The 23,098-nt window shown below is 42.3% G+C and overlaps 1 protein-coding gene across 4 annotated transcripts in view; it reads right to left on the reverse strand.

Annotated features, from left to right (window-relative positions):
* LOC147120126 (collagen alpha-3(VI) chain-like) overlaps positions 1-23,098 on the reverse strand; it is a 221,310-nt gene that overhangs the window by 24,857 nt on the left and 173,355 nt on the right. For all 4 annotated transcript variants that reach the window (XM_085985684.1, XM_085985682.1, XM_085985680.1 and 1 more), the window contains 12 exons: positions 19,634-19,684; positions 18,128-18,163; positions 17,972-18,034; positions 13,909-13,971; positions 12,357-12,389; positions 12,238-12,274; positions 12,107-12,118; positions 11,523-12,013; positions 9,911-9,998; positions 8,096-8,785; positions 3,901-4,003; positions 3,773-3,810 (listed from right to left, as the gene is read on the reverse strand). In XM_085985684.1, the coding sequence (XP_085841810.1) occupies positions 3,773-3,810; positions 3,901-4,003; positions 8,096-8,785; positions 9,911-9,998; positions 11,523-12,013; positions 12,107-12,118; positions 12,238-12,274; positions 12,357-12,389; positions 13,909-13,971; positions 17,972-18,034; positions 18,128-18,163; positions 19,634-19,684 (1,705 nt within the window). The remainder of the gene's footprint in view (positions 1-3,772; positions 3,811-3,900; positions 4,004-8,095; positions 8,786-9,910; positions 9,999-11,522; positions 12,014-12,106; positions 12,119-12,237; positions 12,275-12,356; positions 12,390-13,908; positions 13,972-17,971; positions 18,035-18,127; positions 18,164-19,633; positions 19,685-23,098) is intronic.

A 23,098-nucleotide genomic window follows, 5' to 3' on the forward strand; every position in this document is an offset into this window, starting at 1 on the left:
GGGAATTAATAATGGAGAATGGGGAAATGGCAGAGGCTCTGAACAAATATTTTGTATGTGTCTTTACGGTAGAAGACACTAACAACATCCCAATAATGGATAATCAAGGGGCCACAGGGAGGAGGGAACTAAAGACAATCACTATCACTAAGGAAATAGTACTTGGTAAAATAATGGGACTAAAAGACAACAAGTCCCCTCGACCAGATGGCCTACATCCCAGGGTCTTAAAAGAAGTGGCTGCAGAGATAGTGGATGCATTGGTTGCAATATACCAAAATTCCCTGGACTCTGGAGAGGTCGCAGCGGATTGGAAAACTGCTAATGTAACACCCCTATTTAAGAAAGGAGGGAGACAGAAAGCAGGAAACTGTAGACCAGTTAGCCTAACATCTGTTGTTGGGAAAATGCTGGAGTCCTTCATTAAGGAAGCAGTAATGCAGTCAAGCAGAGTCAGCATGGTTTTATGAAAGGGAAATCATGTTTAACAAACTTGCTTGAGTTCTTTGAGGATGTAATGAGCAGGGTGGACAAAGGTGAACCAGTGGATGTGGTGTATTTGGATTTCTAACAGGCATTTGATAAGGTGCCACATTAAAGGTTACTGCATAAGATAAGAGCTCACGGAATTGGGGGTAATATATTAGCATGGATAGAGAATTAGCTAACTAACAGAAAGCAGAGAGTCGGGATAAATGGGTCATTTTCCAGTTGGCAAACGGTAACTAGTGGGGTGCCACAGGGATCGGTGTTGGGGCCTCAACTAATTACAATCTACATTAATGACTTGGGTGAAGGGACCGAGTGTAATGTAGCCAAGTTTGCGGATGATACAAAGATGGGTGGGAAAGCAAGTTGTGCAGAGAATGCAAAGAACCTGCAAAGGGGTATAGACAGGCTAAGTGAGTGGGCAAACATTTGGCAGATGGAGTATAATGTGGGAAAGTGCGAGGTTATCCACTTTGGCAGGAAAAATTTAAAAAAATTATTTAAATGGAGAGAGATTACAAAATGCTACAGTTCAGAGGGACCTGGGGGTCCTTGTGCATGAAACACAAAGGGCTGGATTTTAATACTGGAGGCGTGTAGGAGGCGGGACTACAACTGTCAGGGTTGTAGTTCCGCCTCCATCGAGTTGTGGCCAACCCACGCAATTTTCACTTGATTGACCTTGTTGAGCCCGCCCAGCAGGCCAATTAAGGGCCACCCGTCAACAGGTGACATCACAGGTTGACATTTCATCTGTCAAGAGCTTTTGACAGATGAAATATTAGCGTTTGAAGCTGTCAAACACTGACAATCTGTACTCTAAGTTAATTCCTTCCTCTCAGGCTGATTTAGAGATCTCTCCAGAACAGAAAGCTGAATGCTGCAACTTTTGACAGCTCGCGGCCATTCTGCTTTCTGTGCCGGTGAGATGAGGGACTCCTGAGACCTGAAGGAAGGAAGGCTGTAAAGGTAAGAAAAGGAAAGTAAAACTTCTTTAAATACTTTACACACACCACACTTACCTCTGCACTCATGCACCCATCACTCACCTGAACAACGGCCATCTGGAACCCGCCAAGCCCTTTAGCCCGACGGTCCGCCTTGCTAACTTGGCGTGGTTTGGAGCCGTCAGGAATCCCACACTTCAGCAATAAAAATAGGGATGAGGCTAAAAACTGCCTGTTAACTAGCAGTTAATTGGCACTAATCCCCGTCCCGCCTCGGGGAGGCGGCTCCCCGCACAGGTCGGGTATCCGCCTCCATTGAAACTGGCATGGAGGCGGGTTGGGTTCGTGCCCCCCGATTGAGATTTTAACTCCCCACACACCTCCAATCCCAACTCCATGGCCCAATGAAAATCCTGCCCAAAAAGTTAGCATGCAGGTACAGCAAGTAATCAAAAAGGCAAATGGAATGTTGGTGTTTATTTCAAGGGGGTTGGAGTATAAAAGCAGGGAAGTCCTGCTACAACTGTACAGGGTATTGGTGAGACCACACCTTAAGTACTGCGTACAGGTTTGGTCTCCTTATTTAAGGAAGGATATACTTGCATTGGAGGCAGTTCAGAGATGATTCACTAGGTTAATTCCAGAGATGAGGGGGTTGACTTATGAGGAAAGGTTGAGCAGGCTGGGCCTATACCCATTGGAATATTGAAACATATAAGATACTGAGGGGGTTTGACAAGGTAGATGCAGAGAGGATTTTTCCCCTCATGGGGAAATCTAGAACTCGGGGGCACAGTTTCAGAATAAATGGTCGCCCTTTTAGAACTGAGATGAGGAGGAATTTCTTCTCTCAGAGGGTCATAAATCTGTGCAATTCTCTGCCCCAGAGAGCTGTGGAGGCTGGGTCATTAAATACATTTAAGGTGGAGATAGACAGATTTTTGCAAGATAAGGGAGTGAAGGGTTATGGGGAGCGGGCAGGGAAGTAGTTTGAGCCCAAGATCAGCCATGATCTTATTGAATGGCGGAGCAGGCTTGAGGGGCTAAGTGGCCTATTCCTGCTCCTATTTCTTATGTTCTTATGTAGTATCATCTAATAATGAAAGAAACAAAGAGAAAATTGCTAAGATTGGATGACCGCCTCATCTCTAGAGTTGAACCATTGTTATAATCCTTCTGTATCTGTCTCCCTTGTAACCCCACTGTCATAGGATAGAAAATAGACACGATCAAGATTTGTGACATTCTTCCTCAATAACACATCCACACAATCTACAAAAGGAGTCAGTTCTCTCCTGCCAGATTCCAATACACAGATACAATTGTAATGATTGCTGGGAACCTCTCCCCCCTCACCTCACCTCCACAGACATACACAATTGTCAGGCTCCAGGCAGGTAGGAGTTGCTAAAGTTTCTTTCGGAGTCTGTTTAAAACTGACAATTTGCATCTCAGTCGCTGAAAGCACCAAGTGGTGCAGTGCTAAACTCGGAGACCAGAAGTACCCAAACTCAATCTCTGGCCTCCGCTGAGTTGGTATATCTCGGCTAAGGTAATATAATTGGTCTTGGTATCCATGGGCTAAGAAGATGGGCCGGGTTGGGGGGGAAATCAGCCAGTATTCCTATTCCTAATCATATTCAGTCAGCTTTGCTGAATTCTTGCATTTGTAGACATTTAGTCAACTTGGATCTGGAGCTGGCTAGTCAAGGCTGGCATGTATGCTTGGGTAAGGCAGCAGATGCCTTTTGGAACTGCTAAACTGTGATATGAATTTTGTCCCCAACCCCCCCACCCCCTCAAGCTGAATGCCAGGCAAATGTGGCACTGACTTCAGGAAGTGAGGAGCGAATTGAGAAAAATACACTTGCCAACATCCTTTGCAAAAGTACAAGTGAAAAATAATGGTTTCTTACAAATTACTGTGCATCTATAACTTAAACATAAAAGACTTCAATTTCAAGGTACAAATGAATATGAATCAGTCACAAATATTAACCAAAACATTTATGGGAATATAAAATTAGATCTATAAACAATTGAGAAGCCTAAGTAAAAGGCCATGGTTCCTAGTGCAAGGTTAACAAGAGCCTTAGCGAAGATAAGGTAGGTCAGGACAATGCGAAGAGGGGATACCAAGCTTGGGGTTTAAAGGCATGTAGAGTGTAGGACAACGGAAAGACAAAGGGATGTGAGGAAATCCAGTTTTGAGGTCTTTGAAAAGAATGAGTTTGTGTAGGAAAAAGTGCAATGAGTTTATTGACTTCTTCAATTAAACTAGCAAACCGGCCCTGCCCTAAACAGATGGGCTCCAAATAACAACTGCAAAAACTTACCTATAAGTTTCGCTGAATCTACAGCAACACCTTTTGTGCTAAACACACAAAAAAAAGAAAAAGGATTAGTTTCACTAAAATAGGATTAAAAACAAGGTACAAACAGGTCCTGGACTGAGTCTACTTACTCTTGTTTGTGGGCTTCTCTGAATGCCTCACTGCTTGGCTGGTCACTTTGGAACAACCCACATCGTTTCTGCAGCTCAGGAGACAAGTGAAATGCATTCTCAGCTGGGAAGAGAGAGAGATTTTTTTTCAGGCCCTTTAATGTCATTATTAAAACAAAATCCTACCAATTCGCTCAATGGCTTTGTGTAAAAATGTACTGGCTAGTGTGGTACTGAGCCATAGTGACTAGGAAGGCCTGCGGTTCGATTTCTGATCTGTGCTGGGATTGCTGATCTCACCCAAGTGGTTGGAGGGTCACTGCAGTTGACCTCAGTGCCCCAGACGAGTAAGAAGGGAGGGAAAAAAATCAAGAATGGTTTCCAGTCCTAATAACTACAGAGTGATCCCTTCAGAAAACTGTACTTGCATGGATGCTGAGTGATAAAAAAAAACTAGGCCCAACATGATGCTTGTCACAGTTAAATAGTCTGTCACTGCACACGGTCTAGGCTCATACATGAAGTTTGACTTGGGCACTACACCAGAGGACATCTAGCACCCATGGAACCACAGCCCAGCACAAGGCAGCACCTTCAGGAGAAATGGGAAGAAAAAAATGAGGAAAAATTTAAAACAAATACCTGAAGCTCTTGGGTACACTGTATTAGTTCAATTAAAAACTGTAGCAATATTAGGCTCACAGCAGAGACAAGGAAATTTTAGTCTCCTATGCCTGCCATTTTTGTTTTGTTTTTTTCACTGTCAATGTGGTGCTGAAACAAACTATTACAGTAACAAAGTATTCAAATGACATTGGTATTACAATAACATTGGGCCAGAAATTCGGGTCCCCACGGGTGAGTACGCGCTGTGTACTCATGCGTAGGGCCAACGAAAGTGCCGGTTTCGTGCATGTACTGGAAACCGGAACTTCCGTTCCCTTGAAGGAAGGGGTTCACAGGTCAAACGTGTGCGCCGGAGAGGCAGCGCGTACGCCTGGAACTTCCTTTTTTTTTTTTTTTAAGTACAGGTTTCTCCGGGAGGGTAAGTCTCTAGCAGCTGCGCGTTTAAAAAGCAGTCGCAAGGCCTGCTTTTAACAAGGTAAGTGGTGAATTAAGTAAAATTAAAACATTTTTTCCACAGGTTTATTATTTTAAAATACTTTAAAGAAAGGTAAGTTTATTTCTAGCCCCGTTAAAAACTGTAATTAATTTTTTCAAAAATTTAAATTATTGTTTAAAATAGTTATTTTATGTAATTTATAGTTATTTTATAAAAATGTGATATTTTAAAAAAATTTATTTGAAGTTTTAGTTAGGTTTTGGGGACGATCTTTATTCACAGATTTGACAGGTCTTCCTGTCAAATCTATGAATAGAGCTTCCCTGCTACGATTGGCTCTCCATGGTCCACGTGATCCCAGGGGACGCTTCAAACTAACTGCGCCCCTGGGATACCCGAGCACTGCACGCCGGCAGCTGGAGGAGGCCCAGGATTGGAACCCACGCGGACCCACAACACAATGGCAGGCACGCTATGTAAGTGCTGGTCGGGGGCTTGCTCCCGCGGGAAGCCTCCGACCCGAATTTCTGGGCCCACAACCCTATACCTCTAAAATAACTTTGAGAATTAAATATATATATTTTAATCCTGCTCATCCTCTCTTTATTTTAATTTTACTTATCTAATATAACTCATTTATCTAGCCTGCGCATTCACTCAAAGTATTTTTTTAATTCAGTGTCACATGAGTTACAGCTATCAGCAACCAAAAACCAACTTGTCAGCCAATCAAGGGATAGAATTCTGAAGATTGACATGACCACTGACTATTTTCAAGCATTACTACCACATAGCCAATCGTATATAGACAAATCATCCATGGCAGAGTCAGGGTTAATATGGAATTTTAAACATGAACGTCTCCGGGGGCCTAATGCAGAAAAGAGCTGGAGACACAGTTCCTGTTTAAGAGGAAATAATCAGGAGGAACTTCTGTTTGTTCCGTGCTATGACAGGGATGAAATGGTAATAAATTTTGGTTGGTTATAGTGGACTAATCTGCAGTTAGTGTGCCTTCGGTGTGCCAGGGCAGCCTTCGGTCTCCTGAGGAAGAGAGTGTTTGAAGACCAGGACCTCAAACCCAGCACTAAGCTCATGGTCTACAGAGCAGTAGTAATACCCGCTCTCCTGTATGCCTCAGAGACATTGACCATGTACAGGAGGCACCTCAAAGCACTGGAGAGGTACCACCAACGCTGCCTCTGCAAGATCCTGCAAATCCATTGGCAGGATAGGTGCACCAACATCAGTGTTCTCGCTCAGGCCAACATCCCCAGCATCGAAGTTTTGACCACGCTCAATCAGCTCTGATGGACGGGTCACATCGTCCGCATGCCCGATACGAGACTCCCAAAACAAGCGCTCTACTCGGAGCACCGGCACAGCAAAACAGCCCCAGGAGGGCAGAGGAAGCGCTTCAAGGACACCCTCAAAACCTCCTTGAAAAAGTGCAACATCCCCACCGACACCTGGGAATCCCTGGCCCAAGACCACACAAAGTGGAGGAGAAGCATCCGGGAAGGCGCCGAACACCTCGAGTCTCTTCGCCAGGAGCAAGCGGAAGCCAAGCGCAGGCAGCACAAGAAGCGCACATTAACCGAAGCACCCCACCCACCCGCCCCTTCAACCACCGTCTGCCCCACCTGTGACAGAGACTGTAGGTCCCGCATTGGACTCATCAGTCACCTGGGAACTCATTTTTAGTGTGGAAGTAAGTCATCCTCAGTTCCGAGGGACTGCCTAAGAAGAGAAGTGTCTATTGTGAAGTTTCCTAACATCAGGTGAACGTGTAAAGCATGAGGTATGCATTAATTCTGTGGTGAGCTAACGGACACCACATTTGAGTGCCTGGACCATGGAAACAGTAATACAAATTCTTTATTGGTCTACTCCTGTCATCACATTTCCCTGCTGTGTTAACTAGTATTGGCCTGTTTTGGCAAAAGCTACACAGTAAATTTGTACTTTATACTAAAGGTGGCAGAGGATCACACTAGCATTGTCACCTTTTGCTATCTCTAAAACTGGACTTTAGCAGGATGTCCTTTCTGTTAGTGGTACATTTTAAAAAGGCTGCCTGGGTTGGAAAAGTCTGCAACTGTCAGGCAATCATGGGCTGCACTAATGCAAGTTTTGTTTCTGGTCTCCTGACATTCTCAGACAACAATGTCATGCAAAATGGTGCCGACATCAAAACTTCCATAGAAACAAAGGAAATAAATAAAATGTTTGTCCAATTTATATTTTAGATATTTTTCTGCAAAGTCCAATCATTTTTTTAATTTTTTTTTATTCGCTTATGGGATGTGGGCATCGCTGGCAAGGCCAGCATTTATTGCCCATCCCTAATTGCCCTTGAGAAGGTGGTGGTGAGTCATCTTCTTGAACAGCTGCAGTCCATGTGGTGAAGGTACTCCCACAGTGCTGTTAGGGAGGGAGTTCCAGGATTTTGACCCAGCGACGATGAAGGATCGGCGATATACTTCTATGTCAGGATGGTGTGTAACTTGGAGGTGCTGGTGTTCCCATGCACCTGCTACCCTTGTCCTTCTAGGTGGAAGAGGTTGTGGGTTTGGGAGGTGCTGCAGAAGAAGTCTTGGTGAGTTGCTGGAGTGCACCTTGTAGATGGTACACACTGCAGCCATGGTACACTGGTGGTGGAGGGAGTGAATGTTTAAGGTGGTGGATGGGGTGCCAATCAAGCGGGCTGCTTTGTCCTGGATGGTGTCGAGCTTCTTGAGTGTTGTTGGAGCTGCGCTCATCCAGGCAAGTGGAGAGTATTCCATCACACTCCTTACTTGTGCCTTGTAGATGGTGGAAAGGCTTTGGGGAGTCAGGAGGTGAGACACTCGCCGCAGAATACCCCGCCTCTGACCTGCTCTTGTTGCCATGGTATTTATATCATAAAGACAGCCCAGTTCAAAAACTGGATTGCATGGCTTAGGGTACCAACCATAGAGGATCGCACATAATGTTTAGTGTTATACTTTTATTTATCACTCAGTAGTAGAATATTGTGGATAATATTTAGTGATATGATTTTTTTCCCCCCCAAGCTGAATAACTGGGGTTTGTGGATAATCGCTTTAGTGAGGGGCTTTCAGTGAGGTTCACTGGACAAACAGTAGAAGTGAGGGCATGGCTGAAACTTACCATTGATGTATTTGGGGAGTTGTCGCCCAAACCTGAGCAAATTTTCACTGTGGAGCTCGGAGATCTCATTAATTGGCTTGAAGTACACATCTTGAGGGGCACTTGCCAGGTAAATGAGATCCTTCTCATTCGATTTCTTGACGATGTTGAATACAACAAAGAAGAAGCCTTTGCACTTGGCATCTGTCACAACAGTCTCCAGCTTCGCTCTTTCAGCTTTTGGGAGGTCTCCTGTGGTCATAAGAACAATGAGCTTGAGTGGCCTTGGCTGGGGGGCTTTTTCAAAAATGTTTTTGATGGTCCATTCGATTGCGTGTGCGGTTGCTCTTGTCCCTTCAAGCTGAGTCATCTTGTTATGGATGTATTCTCTGATGTCTCCGCTGGAGTTGTAGTCAGCGAGAGAGAATTCAGTTTTCACTCGCTCCAGGCTATTATTTGTCTGAGAATTATACAATGCATGCTGAACCACAGCAACCCTGGCCTGATGGTTTGACGTTGCAGGTTCCTTGCTAATCTCCAACTGGTCCGTCACATAAGAAATATATCTCTTAATCTCTACAAACTGGTTTGGGCTGATGGTTGCAGAGCTGTCTATGATGAATGCGATATCTAGGTCTACGTCACTGGGTTTAATCGATCTTTTGCTTCGGAAAAATTTAGCATCACAGATCGCATTAAGTTCGCAAAAATCTGCACAAAAAAGAAAAAAAGTTCACTTTTTTTCCTGTTAAACACTTACATTTTATTATTACATACCAGTATAAAATCTTGCAATTTTTTTGTAATTTCAAAAATGATGGACAGCAATAGTTTCTCGATGTTGAATTTTTGAATGGTAAATGTGTCCACACTTGTGCTTTGCATCTTTCCATCCAAGGGCTCCTTGGCCACCATGGTGTGCATTCCCACAATGAACCCCATGCATGGTGTAAAGAAAGAATGAAAGACTTGCATTTCTATAGCACCTTTCACAACCTCAGGACGTCCAAAGCACTTTACAGCCAATGAATTACTTTGAAGTGTAGTCACTGTTGTAAGATAGGAAACGCAGCAGCCAATTTGCACACAATTTGCCCACAAACAGCAATGTGTTAATCACCAGATAATCCCTTTTTTGATGTTGATTGAGTGATAAATATTGGCCAGGGAGAACTCCCCTGCCCTTCTTTGAAATAGTGCCATGGGATCTTTTACATCCAACTGAGAGAGCAGACGGGGCCTCGATTCAACGGCTCATCCAAAAGACAGCACCTCTGACCGTGCAGCACTCCCTCAGTACTGCACTGAAGTGTCAGCCTAGATTTTCGTGCTCAAGTCTCTGGACTGAGACTTGAGCCTACAACCTTCTGACTCAGAGACAAGAGTGCTACCAACTGAGCCATGGCTGACACTTTACCCATATGCTGTGCGCTCACACAGTGAACCGCATGCATGGTGTACCCTTTACCCACGTGGGCAATGAACTCTGTACATGGTGTACACTTTGCCCACATGTCATATGCTCCCACAATGAACCCGGTGCATGGTGTACCCTTTGTCCATGTGCTATGTGCTCCAACACTGATCCCTGTACAACACATTGCATAATTGCTACACCTATAACACACAAACAGCTCCTCAGTGGTCCTGGAATATAGCTGGTGCCCACAGAATGAGTCGGCACTTTCAGGAGCGGAGGAGTGGACATTGGAAGAAAAATAATAGTGGGGTGATAGTTTTCACTATAACACAATAATGCTATAGTGACACTCATGTTTTAAATTAGTATAAAGTATGAAGCAACTAACTGAGATTGCAGTAAAAATGATTACGTACCTAAACAAACATGGCATGTCATCACCTTGTTCAGCGTTTCATTGTCATTACGGAAAACAAAGAATTGTGAAAGTCCAGCATCATTTTTCTGATAAAGCATAAAAATGATGGAATGAGAAAGAACACACAACCTGTCAAGCTTACTCCTTCCCCAAACCATGCACAATCCACAAAAAAAGCTTTCTCAGAAGTTATCAAGTAAAACCCCACAACACAGTCATCAATCTTCTCATCACTATGACTCCACCCTAGCCTGCTGCATTACAGACATCCTCAGTGCCTGTAGCATAGGAACCATTGTGACCCAAAGAGTATTTGATTATCTCAGTCTGTAAATTTCAATCCAGTTTCCAAATATATAAGTGTACAAATCAATGTTCCATGATATAATAGGTAACACACGATCTTTTGGCTAATAGTAGAAGAAACAGCAGTATAGAGTTAAACTCTCTACACGATTTTGGTACAATAAGGCAAGCTGGTGCAGATGAGAGGCACTTGCAGTGATAAGTTGGTCAAACAGTGTCATTTAATTTGAACCTTGCCATGGACCTGTTGAACCTAGAGAGATAGGATTCAACGAGGCAAGGAATCCTTCATTGCCTACTTTTGCTGATGAGCAGAAACATCCAAGGCCTTAGGACATTAAGAATAACTCGGACCTGATTAAACATTGAATTAAGTATGGATGTATCTGCAGTTTATCTGGAATCCTAACCTTGATGGCAAATGATGGACTGGTCGGACTATCTGCTGCACTACTTTAATTCTGATACGTCAAAGTGCCTAAAAGGGAGGCTTTTGCCATGGATTTTAGAAGTTACTAATTTTAGAATGTAGAAGTGACTTAGAATGTTTAGATCATTGGAAAGAAGTTTGAGCAGCAAGAGAAGTTCGGAGTCTGAGTAGAATGTTTAGAAGTGTTAAGAATATTTAGGTTAAAAGGTGAAGTGTGGAATAGACTAACCTAACAATTAACTTAGTAATATCAATTAGTGAAAATGTCAGAAATATAGCATAACTGTGTACAACTACAAGCAAGCTTTTAGCTAGAATTAGCTACGTGAAATAGGTTTGGGTAGCCTCCATCCAGTTTGTAGCGGGCATTTGCTGAAAGTATAAAATGGCTCCTAATTTAGCTCTAATTGACAATCTAACTGAACAGATCCATAAGATGGTTGATACGGTAAATAGAATATGTCACACTGGTAACGCACAATTGGGAACAATGGAAAAAACTTTATATGTAAGCTGTGGTATACTTTTTAGCATAGAGAGATCTAAGTGAAGGGCAGTGCTCCTTAGTGCAGATTACCACCAAGATTGAAAAAATGTCCCAGGAATGCACAATAGTGATGGTGGGTGTCTGAAATGCAAAAGTGTTATTTTTTGAGTACCTCACCTTTATCAAAATATTCACTGGAAAAAAGATTTGAAAAATCTATAAGTACTATAAACAGAATACACCATGCTCAGCATTGTGAGGCAATGCTAACTTTCACTGCTCAACAATTACCAGCCTTACTTATGGAGATTCTTAACATGTTTCATCATTGGCCAGAGATTATCATCTACGAAGGAGCAGAAAGGAAAATCAAGAGTGGAATCTGACCTGCAGTGCCCTGGTGAGTACATTATCATCTTTAGGAGAGAGGTAGACAGAGACGATATTCTCATTAGCAAGTTTTGTTATGCCATCATTGAGCTCTTTGGGTTTTGTCTGTCCATCACTGAAGAATACTGCCACCTTTCTCATCAAAAAACCACTTCGCACACGCTTGAATGTGTTCCTCGCTACAAAGCTCATTGCATCAGCGATGCTGGACTCTTTCCTCGATGGTACGAATTGCAGGTTTTCAATCTGTTTGACAAGGTCTCGCTTATTTCTGGCACTGCTGAAACGGATCTCGGTGATTATGCCACTGTTATATGTCAGGATAGCGACCCGGGCTCCCTTTGGACAGTTGCTCTCCACTATAGTCAGATTGCTAACTATGTTGAGGATAGCATTCTTGATGTTATTGAGCTGGTTAGCAGTTTTACCTTTGGAAGTATCTATCACAAAGGCCAGCTCAGTTGGATAGATAGGGCACTCGTTTGAACCTGACGTAAAGATTAAACATGAATTAATTTTCTTTCAGATGTTTAGCAAATGATCTGCTGAATACAAATATTCATCCACTGAAAATAACTTACCATAACAGCACGCTGTAAGGAAACAAGAAAAGGAAACAATTTTAAAGAGTTTTACCTGGAATAACTAGTGCTTTAAAGAGTCAAGTTCACACAGCCAATGTAATTAGATATTCGGTGTATAATATACTTACGGCATGAGTCTTTGATCTGCCTTACAAGACTGCATATCTGGAACATTAGAAAAACAAAAGGACGTTAGCTATTATGCAACAGAATTCAAATTGTACATTGTAATCATCATTGTATTTACCTCCATGGATCTCCCTCTCTCTCCTTTTTCACCCTATAAAGTAACGTGTAAATTTATATAAATTAATCCAAAAATGTACACAAAAGGACACATTTATAGTTTGCAATTATTCAAACTGCATTTGTCAGTGTATAATAGAGGAGTAGTAAACAAAGAATAAGCAGAGATTCGGTCCATGATAGGAGTTTGATAGAGAGAGAGTAACATGCTTGAAGTCATAACTTAGCGCCAACATTAACCTGCTACAAGAGCTCACAGATCAGTAGTTTCTATCATGTTACCTAGTTCTATTGGACAATGAATGACTGGAAGGGTTATGAGCCATATAGTGAGGCAAAGCTACCCAAATATCAATTAGTCACTAATCCAATAGAGATTGGACTTTGATCAATTACAGGGAAGACTTCAAATGACCAGATATTGTTCTTGTACAGAACTCTTAACTGATAGTGTGTAATGTCATGTGGTCAAATTTACACGACTTGTATTTATGGTATAATATATGGTATACTATATATGATTAAATGTTTCACTTGCCATTATCCCGGTAATCAAGGTCGTTTTTAAAAGTGCACAGTCATCATGAAAAGGTGTTTGGCAAACTTTTGTATCACAATAAAAAAAAATTGCAAATTTCACAGTAATATTGCCTCACTTGCAAAGGATACAGAACTATATAGACAAAATAATAGAGTGTGAGTCAGAAGTATGTAGAGAAGTTGTGCTGAAATGGTATAGTCTATTCCAACCACATTTGGAGTACCACACCCATCCCTAGTCACCAAGACAAAAGGGAGATATGCAAGTCCCAGAGGTAGTGCAGAGGAAAGCTATGTGATTGATCCCTAGCGGCTGAATTTCTGCAGGGGTTCTCTCAAACATCTGTCATAACTTTACACCATTTCACCAAAATTTTTCCAGATCTTCTGCAAAAGTTACAGTGGACAATCGAGACAAACCTCACAGAAAACCAAACCCTAGTACCAGAGAGCTAAGCTATGTGGGAAGACTAGAGAAATTTGGGCTATTCATCCTCGAAAAGAGGCAACTGAGAGGTGACATTATAGATATATACAAATTTTAGCTCTGCACTTGGAATTCTTTTGGGTTCAGCATAACCGCACGCTCCCATTTGCAGACCCAGCATTCTCTACAGTAAGGAGTTTATCTTTACTGTCCAATATCTAGTTGTATGATAGTGTGACTCGGGAGGTCGTAACAATGAGAATTTGCATACTGGATACAGCAATCTCATGTGCCCCTATGTGTAGTTATCCCATCTTCCAGTTGGCAGACTGATAAACGTTCCAATGAGTGGAGGCCAATAATAAACCAAGAAACTGTTTATATATTATAAAATAAACCAAACAGTAGAGTTTTCAGTGAAATCTGAGCTAATCCCTATTGCTACTTGTAACTTAGTCCCTGATACAGGGTTAGCTTCACTTTACAAGTCAGTATTTGTTGAACTGATTGGCTTTAACATTAGTAAGGTGCAGAAAGTACCCGGTCTCATTTTTTTAAAATCAAACTTTAAAAACAATAACTTTACCTGTGAGCCTGGGTAACCTATTTCTCCTTTCAGCCCAATTACACCAGAATCTCCTGAATAGCCCTGTAACAGAAAAAGATCAGACATTAACCACTGGCGAGACAATAAATACTTTCATCATCATCACTGGTAAAAGCAACCACAAAATTTCTCCTTGAAAATATCTGGTAAAATGAGTTTGAGTGCTAATCACAAATGTCTCTGCACCCCTCCCCCCCCCGAAGTTACTAACTCACAATTAGGCAGGGTTCCACAGGCTCTGACTGCACTCTGGTACCTTTCCCACTTGGCTATTTTCTGTACACAAGCCTGGACAGTGAATGTTTTCAGGCTATTTGACAGTGGAGGGCATCACAACTAATGATCCTGTCCAATGTCCACATACAGCAGGTCACGAAATACCAATTAGCAGCATGAACCCCGACTACTGTTCTGGCTGAGTCAGGTAACCAAACATAGACCAGAGTCTATATCCACTTGCCTAGATGATTGCAGCTCCAACACCACTCAAGAAGCTCGACACCATCCAGGACAAAGCAGCCCACTTGATTGGCACCCTATCCACCATCTTAAACATTCACTCTCTCCACCACCGGTGTACCGTGACTGCTGTGTGTACCATCTACAAGATGCACTGCATCAACTTGCCAAGGCTCCTTAGAAGCACCTCCCAAACCCACCACCTCAATCATCTAGAAGGACAAGGGCAGCAGGCGCATGGGAACACCACCATCTCCAAGTTTCCCTCCAAGTCACACACCATCTTGACTTGGAAATATATTGTCGTTCCTTCATCGTCACTGGTTCAGAATCCTGGAACTCCCTCCCTAACAGCACTATGGGAGTACCTTCACCACACAGACTGCAGTGGTGCAAGATGGCGGTTCACCACCACCTTCTCGAGGGCAATTAGGGATGGGCAATAAATGCTGGCCTTGCCAATGACACCCACATCCCAGGAATGATTTTTTTTTAAAACCTAGGACTTCTTAGATATCTGTGCTAAGCTCCACCCTGAGAAGCACACTTACCATCAGCGCCATCAGGAGAACCAAAATGTTTATTATAATGCATCTTGACACACACTCCCAAGTTCCAAGCAAGGTGCCAGGAGAAATGGCCCTGCCTTAGAAAGATGACACTTGCAGACACTTCTGTTCTCGGTAAAAGAGTTCACCACCCACAAAAGAAGCATTGTGCTCAAAAGAAAATCACATTACTCCCATGCAAAAAGCACCCAATGGGCTGTGTTCCAAAAATATTATCTGAATCAGCTGTGGATTTAGTGCCTGAAGCAGATTGTGGGAGGATCTCACTAAGCAACTTATTTTGCCATCCACCATCTGCTTTCTATCAGTCTGTTATTAGCTCTAGTGATAGGAGACAACAATTTTTGACTTCTTAGGGCTGAATATTCTGGGGTGGTAGCGAGCAAGATTGGTGGCGGGTTGGGTGAAAAGTTGTTATTTTTGACAGTGGGTCGTGAACCTGCAGTCATTCCCACGCGCCTTTCCCACAGGCGTGTCGGTCATCGTGGAGCCGACCCGACCTACAGCGGCGGGGAACCCAATTGAAATCATTATGAAGTAGTTTACAGGCACTTACGAGCCTTTCTCCCCCTACTTTTTTAATTTCCCTGCATGGCCATGGGATTCACATAGCTCTGGAACCACATCCGCCAACCTGAGGCGTGAGTTCCGTCGCCATTGCTCCAGCTGATTACTTGACAGCATGGAAAACGAACTAAAATAAAAACATACTGATTACATCAGCTAACAGATTGATGGAGATTCTGTTCCACTGGTAAATGTTAATTCAGAAATTCTTGAAGGGATGTAATTGCTACCCTAGATGGTGAAGGAAATACATTTTTCACTGGCCATTCTCAGCTGTTGCCTTCCAACTCAACAGTAATTGCAGGGAATTGATGTGCACTATAAAAATGACATATACCATTTAAATACATTTTTGTGTTGTTTCTAGTCAGGTTTTTCTCACAGTATACTGTGATTGTCCAGTTACACATTAAATCAAGTCATCAACCATAGCAATTTTATTCTCATCACTTATTCCACTGGTTCAATTTGCTTTCAGTCCCTGAATATAACTAATTTAATTTTTCAGTCTGAGAATTTGGGGTGAATTTCTGCAGAGGTTCTCTCACTTGTCCATTGTTAACTTCAATGAAAGCACTTCAGAAATCCCAGAAACACATTGTAAGCACCGCTTACACTATTTGTCAGGGATTCCGCAGCTCTTCCACTGAACTTGCATAAGATTGTAAATCCACCACTTTACAATTACATTTAAAATCTGCTTAATTTTATGCATTACCTATATGCACACATCTTTTATTTGTACCAGTTACTGATATAAAAGTCTATAGATTTATGGATAAAGCACCAATAACTTCCCAATTAATGTACTTTTAAAATTATGTTCTTGATTGTATTTGTAGATGGTGTCATATTACTTAATGATAATATTATTTAAATATTTCTTTGACACTCATAACTTATTATATTATTGTACAGTAAATATTCAACACCCATTATGTTAGATTAAACTTGAAATTTAATGTGGCCATGGTCCCTTGAAGGATCCCGGCTTAAAACACGTCATGAATGATGTCACTAGACCCGCTCCATCTCATTGGGCCGGGTAACGCACTGGGCAGGCTCCATTAAGGCAAGTTCATTTTCTACAGCGGGATGGAGCCAGCAGCGGGGTTGGGACCCGCCACGGTAAGGAAAACTCCGGCCTTAATCTTCAATAGATTTGCTGTATTTTTATTACAAATTTCAGGATGGTCATCATTGTGAAGGTCATCAGTGCTGGGAAATAGAATACCTTTTCCAATCTTGTCATCGTGAGTCAGCATCAAGCATTCTCAGGTCAGTTACAGCTGGTCTAGGCACAGATTAAAACTCCGTGCTCTTCATTGTGCTTCAGTCCCAACCTCAGCATAACACCCACTAAAGTTTTTTTTTCCCCCACTTCTTACTCCAGCCATCATCATGGACTTTGAGTAAGATTAATGATGAATAAGGTGTAATTAATAATGAATAAGGTGCAATTTTATGTTGTGGGCCAACTATTAGGAACTAGGTTGACACTGTCGAAATACATTTCATACAAGATCTCTGCAGCCAATTGAAAAGGAGACATCCCATCAATGTGGCTGGATTTCAAATCCAGACTTTAAGGGATGAAAGGGCAGCATGCTAACCTATTGTACCACCCAGTCCCCAATCAGAGATCTCAAATGATGCATAGCTGATGGCTTGCTATAAATAAAATGTCCACATGGACATGCTTTGACTGACAAATAACAAAGGTAAATTTGAAATAAGACTGCTATCTGCAAATCTCATGTCCCGTTTATATGTTGGAAATGTTACACAAAATGATGTGGCCCCATGTTCCAGTTTATATCGCAAGGAAGCAACATTGGAACAGCTGTACATGTGCAAATGGACAGTTTTTCAAAAGATGCAACGGTGAAACTTAAACCAAGTGCACATAACCGTGCTCATTTTCTGTTGCTCCAAAGTTGCCTTTGAGGCTTTAACAATTCTGGTTGACGACCATCCCCACTAAAAGGTGCAAGATGGGAAAAATAACATTCCTGGGATTGTATGGCGAGTCAAGGGGTGGGTAACTCTCTTAACTGGCCGATAGCCAGAACAAAATAGCAGCCCATTTACGTTTATTATCATTGGTGCTTTGTTCCCAGAGACAGGGAACAAAAGCATTTTATGAATAGTGGTCTCTGCCTCTGAAGACATGTGCACTCTCTCATTTACACTACAGTATTGCTGCTCAAGGCTGCCTTTGCAAGCAATGTTTTAAAATAAATGTGGGCATCAGTATTATAAATTAAATGTTAGAGCACAGATATCTTAAGTGGTTAAGATACATAAAATGTGTTATGTTAGATAAATGGGTTACATCTCTCGATCCTTTTTCTGCTCCTTTGCACAGAGATATACTTGGCAGCACAGTCATATTAAAATGAATCGAAATAAGGAACGGCATCATTTTAGTATCTCTTTGGACTCACCCTTCGACCTCTATTTCCTTTAATACCATCTTTTCCTGAACCTCCATCAACTCCAAATTCACCCTGTTTAAAGAATATGACACTTAGTTAAAAGAGTATCAACCATGGGAAAAGAATCACAAAAATGTTCAATAGCAAGTTAATCATTTACTTTACCTTTGGTCCTAGGGTTCCCACAGGACCTCGCTCACCCTATAAAGCAAAGAACAGAATCAAGGATACATCAGTATATAGATTTTTCCTTTCCTTCTAGCTGTTTCATCTCCTCTTATGAAGGTACTGACTGTCAGTACTGAGTTACAGACCAATGGGCACAGCTACCCTTTGGTGCCCTACCCAAAGAGAGTATTCTTCATGTGTGCAAGCCTATCTAGTGAGTGTCAGCAGGCTATTTGGCTATGGCAAAACAAATCCTCTGCACTCAATGTTCACTCACTCAAACTATCTTCTTCTTTCGTATGGTAGTAGCAAAAATACAAATTAACTATCGATAGCTAAGTAGGATATCCAGGCCAAAGCTTCCGGTGTAACAACATGGATATCTTGTAGGCTGCCTGCAAGTTTCCTCTGAGGGCAGTGCTCAATGATATGCTCCAGGGCCTGATCAGGAGCTCCCCAGTCGCATGATGGAGATGCTTTAATCTTCCATCTATGGAGAAGGTGGCAGCATCTACCGTCACAACATCACAGTCAATGATCAGGAGCAGGAACTCTAGCCGACAGCCCAGAGGCAGCACTGCTTGGCGGAGATCAACTAATTCAGCATAGGCTCGTCATCAAACCTGGAATGTGTCCTGGTCGGTACAGCTTAGTGTACTTACTGAACTAGTCAGTCGCATTACAATTACTGAGCCATTTGATAAGTATTGCATCAGTATTTAACTTTTTCTCCATTTCAATTCTTGCTCTTGCCACAAATAAAGGAGACATGTTTGGTATTACTAAAAATAGTTGTTCAATTGTATATAGGAAAGAGAATTCCTTAGAAATCACTGGCAGATTATTTCTCAGGTAAACAAGAGTTCTGGACAGGTATTGATATTATGTGATCATCATTGAGTGGACCAAATCCACATCTATACAGATACCCACTACAGGTGCAGAAACTCAATCCTACCCCACCCCACCTCACATTTAAAATAGTAAACTCAACTGGAGATCATCAGGAACCAAAGCGAAGTTTCAAGTCTACAGTTTGATTAAGAGGTTCAGCTAATACAGCGTAGTTACAAACTGCTTACAATTTCCTCTCATAAGTTAAGTGCTATCCAGGCGACTTGTTTAGATTGCAGCTTGTAACTCCTGCCCAAGTATCCATCCATTTTTTTTCTATATATGTGAACCAGTTAGGATCCAGACTCAACTCAATCCTAGATGGCCATTATTCTAATTGGTGCTGTTGTGTATTAATCAGAAATTCTTGTCAGTGTCAAGAAATGATTTATTGTTATCAAATGGTGAGATAGCTTAGCAGAGTGGTTCTATTTTTGCAACAAGTTGCAGGAGCTTGAACTTTAATTTTAACAACCTTCATTAACATGAAAATTGAAAGCACCATTCTGTTTTCATCCCTGTTGTCAATACTGAAAAGGTGTTTGCATTCTGTAAATATCCTAGTTTGCCACATTTGTATGATGTAAACACCCTTTGAAAATGACTGACCTTTCTGCCATTGAATCCAATAATACCAATTCCATTCTTTCCATCTTCACCCTGCAGGAGCCAAAAAGATACTATGTAAACATTGGTCAGACACTCATACAAAACACATACTTTCAAAGCTGTGTGCTTATTTTGAACCAAGATTTTTATTTGTGTGCAGTCTGTCTAAAGGAATTAAGTCAAATTCTTTATTTGTACTGACCTAGATCAGGGTTCCCCACTAACCTTTAGTAGAGGGTCATTGTTATATTTCTCTATGCTGGTGGACTGTGAAAGGAGGTCTAGACATGTGTGACATAGAAAGCCTCCCAAACACCACAGGTGAGGGGGGAGAAAGGCCATAATTGATCACAGGGCCATATTATTAAAAAGACTGGAAATGTTACAGATATCGGAAATGTAAGATTGCAAAAGGAGACAAACACATATGAAGTTTGAAAGAGTTTGAAAGGACTAAGGGACGTGATGAGAAAGTGGATAGGAATGTAGACTTATTTAAAAAAAACCTAATGGCCTTTTCATATTTTGAAAAACACATTTGTTGTTATATAAATTTTGTATTGAAAAGTGGATTGCACTGTACCTGTCACAGTTGGACTTGAAAGCCATGGGATGTCCACTATATTTAGTAGTAGAATGTGTTAATATGTAGCTGCCAGAAAAAAGATCTGTCTACTGTGGTACAGCATACAGAATACCGGGGCTTAGAGTTAAATTGTGAGGACAAGTTGCATAAACTTGACTTGTATTTCCTTGAGTATAGAAGATTGAGGGGTGACCTAATTGAGGTGTTTAAAAGTATTTCATAGCGTAAAGAAAGAAAATCTATTTCTTCTGGTGGGGGAATCCAAAGCAGGAGGACATAATCTTAAATTAGAGTCAGGCCAGTCAGGAGTGAAATCAGGAAACAGTTCTTCACACAGTGTAGTGAACATTTGGAATGCTCTCCCCGAAATGGCTGTGGATGCTGGGTCACTTGAAGCTTTCAAGATTGAGATTGTTTTTTTTTAGTAAGGGTATCAAGGGATATGGAGCAAAGGCAGGGAAATGCAGAAGTACAGATCAGCCATCATCTAATTGAATGGGGGAACAGGCTCAAAGGGATGAATAGCCTACTCCTGTTCCTATGTTGCTATATGATTCCTGTTCCTATGTTGCTATACAATATTTGTTTCCCACATTGCAACAGTGTTTACACTCCAAAAGTACTTCATTGGCTGTAAAGCGCTTTGAGACGTCCCGTTGTCGTGAAAGGCGCTACATAAATGTAAGTCTTTCTTTTTTATGAGGGGTCCAGACAGAGTAGATAGAGAGAAATGGTTCCCATTGGCGGAAGGGTCGAGAACCAGAGGACACAGATTTAAGGCGATTGGCAAAAGATGCAAAGGCGACATGAGGAAAAACTTTTTTACGCAGCGAGTGGTTAGGACCTGGAATGAAAGGGTGGTGGAGGCAGATTCAATCGCTCCTTTCAAAAGGGAATTAGATAAGTACCTGAAGGAAAAACATTTGCAGGGCTATGGCGAAAGGGCTGGAGATTGGGACGAGCTAAAGTGCTCTTGCAGAGAGCTGGCACAGGCTCGACAGGTTGAATCGCCTCCGACTGCTGTAACAATTCTATGATTTTATGATGCTCCATGGTTTTGAATAATTAGGCAAGTTTGCATAAAAACCCAGGGGAGCCTATGACCCATTGAAAACAAAAAATGTTATGGAATCCCTATGTTTGTATATCGATAATATGTTAAGTGTTCTATTTAGCACACATCTTTTTGTCACACTTTGCCATGCCTAGGTATTACTTTTAAACTGTTATAAATATATATTATACAGGTGTATAAATACACAATCAAACTCTATAGTGCCCTGGTCAGACCGCACTTTGAGTACTGTGTCCAATTCTAGTTACCAAAACACAAGGAAGACATTCAAGCATTGCAGGCTGCAGCCAATCTTCCTGCCCCCACCATCTGACCTGTTGGCATCTCCTTGCCAAAGCTTGCCTAACTTATTCCCAATGTCTAATGCCCCGCTCAGGCCTCGGGCCACCTGTCCCTTACTCCGTGGTTCACCAACTGCATTGAACATTCACCACCCTCTACCTACACTAGGCTGCCTTGCCTAACTGCACCATTCCTCGTGTTCTACCACCCTGTTTGAGCCTTGTCATTTGAGCTACATGCCTCTTAACCCCATTCCCCATGCTCAGCCTCCTTACTTGGGTCACTCGCCCCACCTGTCCTGCCATCCAGGTCTTTTTTGTACCAGTTTACTATCACTTCTCTTTTCAAATACTTAACTTTTACCACAGCAAAGCATAAGCACTTTGGAATGTAAAAAAACACCTAAAAGTCTTTTTCTCAGCTATGTGCTTGAAAACAAGATTATAGTTTTATTTTAAAAAGGTTTTGGACTAGGAGAGATGCTCGAAGAGGATGAGCGAAAGGACGGGAGTGAAAACAGGGACAGGCAGAGAGGGAGAAGTGGAGGGAAGGGAAAGGGACAAGTGTTGTGGAGGGTGGAACAAGAGTGGACGGGGCGGGGGTGGGGGGCGGTTGTCGTATGGCAAATAAGGGATTGGGAGAGATAGCATGAGTGGGGCAGGGTTGGGCAAAAGAGGATCAGGAGGATGGAGAGAGGAGGGAAAGATGTGGGTTGACGGAGAAGATATATGGGTAAAGATTGGAGAGATGAGAGGACTTAAAAACAGGTTAGGGGTCATAAGATGGAAGGCTTGGGAATAGGGGAAAGGAAGGAAGGATGGAAGCAGCAATGAGGTAGAAGTAAAAGGAACAGTCCATTTGTCTGATCATGGTAGGAAAGCAGAAGGGTAACAAGAAAAAGGGGTGAAAGGGGCACAGTGCAAGTAGACAAGGATAGGGGTAATATGCAGAATGCGTAAAGCTGAGCAGATGAAGGTTCGATGGACAGGGCATGGACCAATAGCCAATACATTTTAAGCACTTTGGGGGAAAAATTCAGTTGGTTAGCACCTCCGGGGGTGCTAACGCGGCGCTAGGAACTTAGTGCCCGATCGCGGCGGTTTTAGCACCTCTCACGAAATTGACCAGTCATTTTGCGGCAGCGCTAAACACTACCGCCATGATCTCCTGTGCCCGCAGATCATGACATCAGTTGAGCGTGCAACGCCCCGGACTGGATATTGAGTCGCGCCCCCTGCCTTAACGCCTGCCGCTAGGAACGACAGGTAGAGGGGAATGTTTTCAAGTTGGGAAGGGGCTGGGGAAGCGCTATTTAAAGGCGGACGCTTTCTGCCTTTTCTTGTTGGCAACATTTTTGGTTTTAACGCTGTCCTAAGGAGTTTTGGCCCTCAGCACCACTTTTGAGGTTCCTAAGTACTGAGTTTTTTTCCCTGGGCCTATCCATTAGTGCTTTCAACACAATTGCTTTTGAGGTCTCTCCAGGCCGAGATTCAAGGCTGCAATGAGCAGGGTGTGGCTGGCC

The sequence above is a fragment of the Somniosus microcephalus genome, chromosome 4 (genome assembly GCF_052327205.1).
Source record: "Somniosus microcephalus isolate GS21.2 chromosome 4, FLI_Smic_1.0, whole genome shotgun sequence".
NCBI lineage: Eukaryota > Metazoa > Chordata > Chondrichthyes > Squaliformes > Somniosidae > Somniosus > Somniosus microcephalus.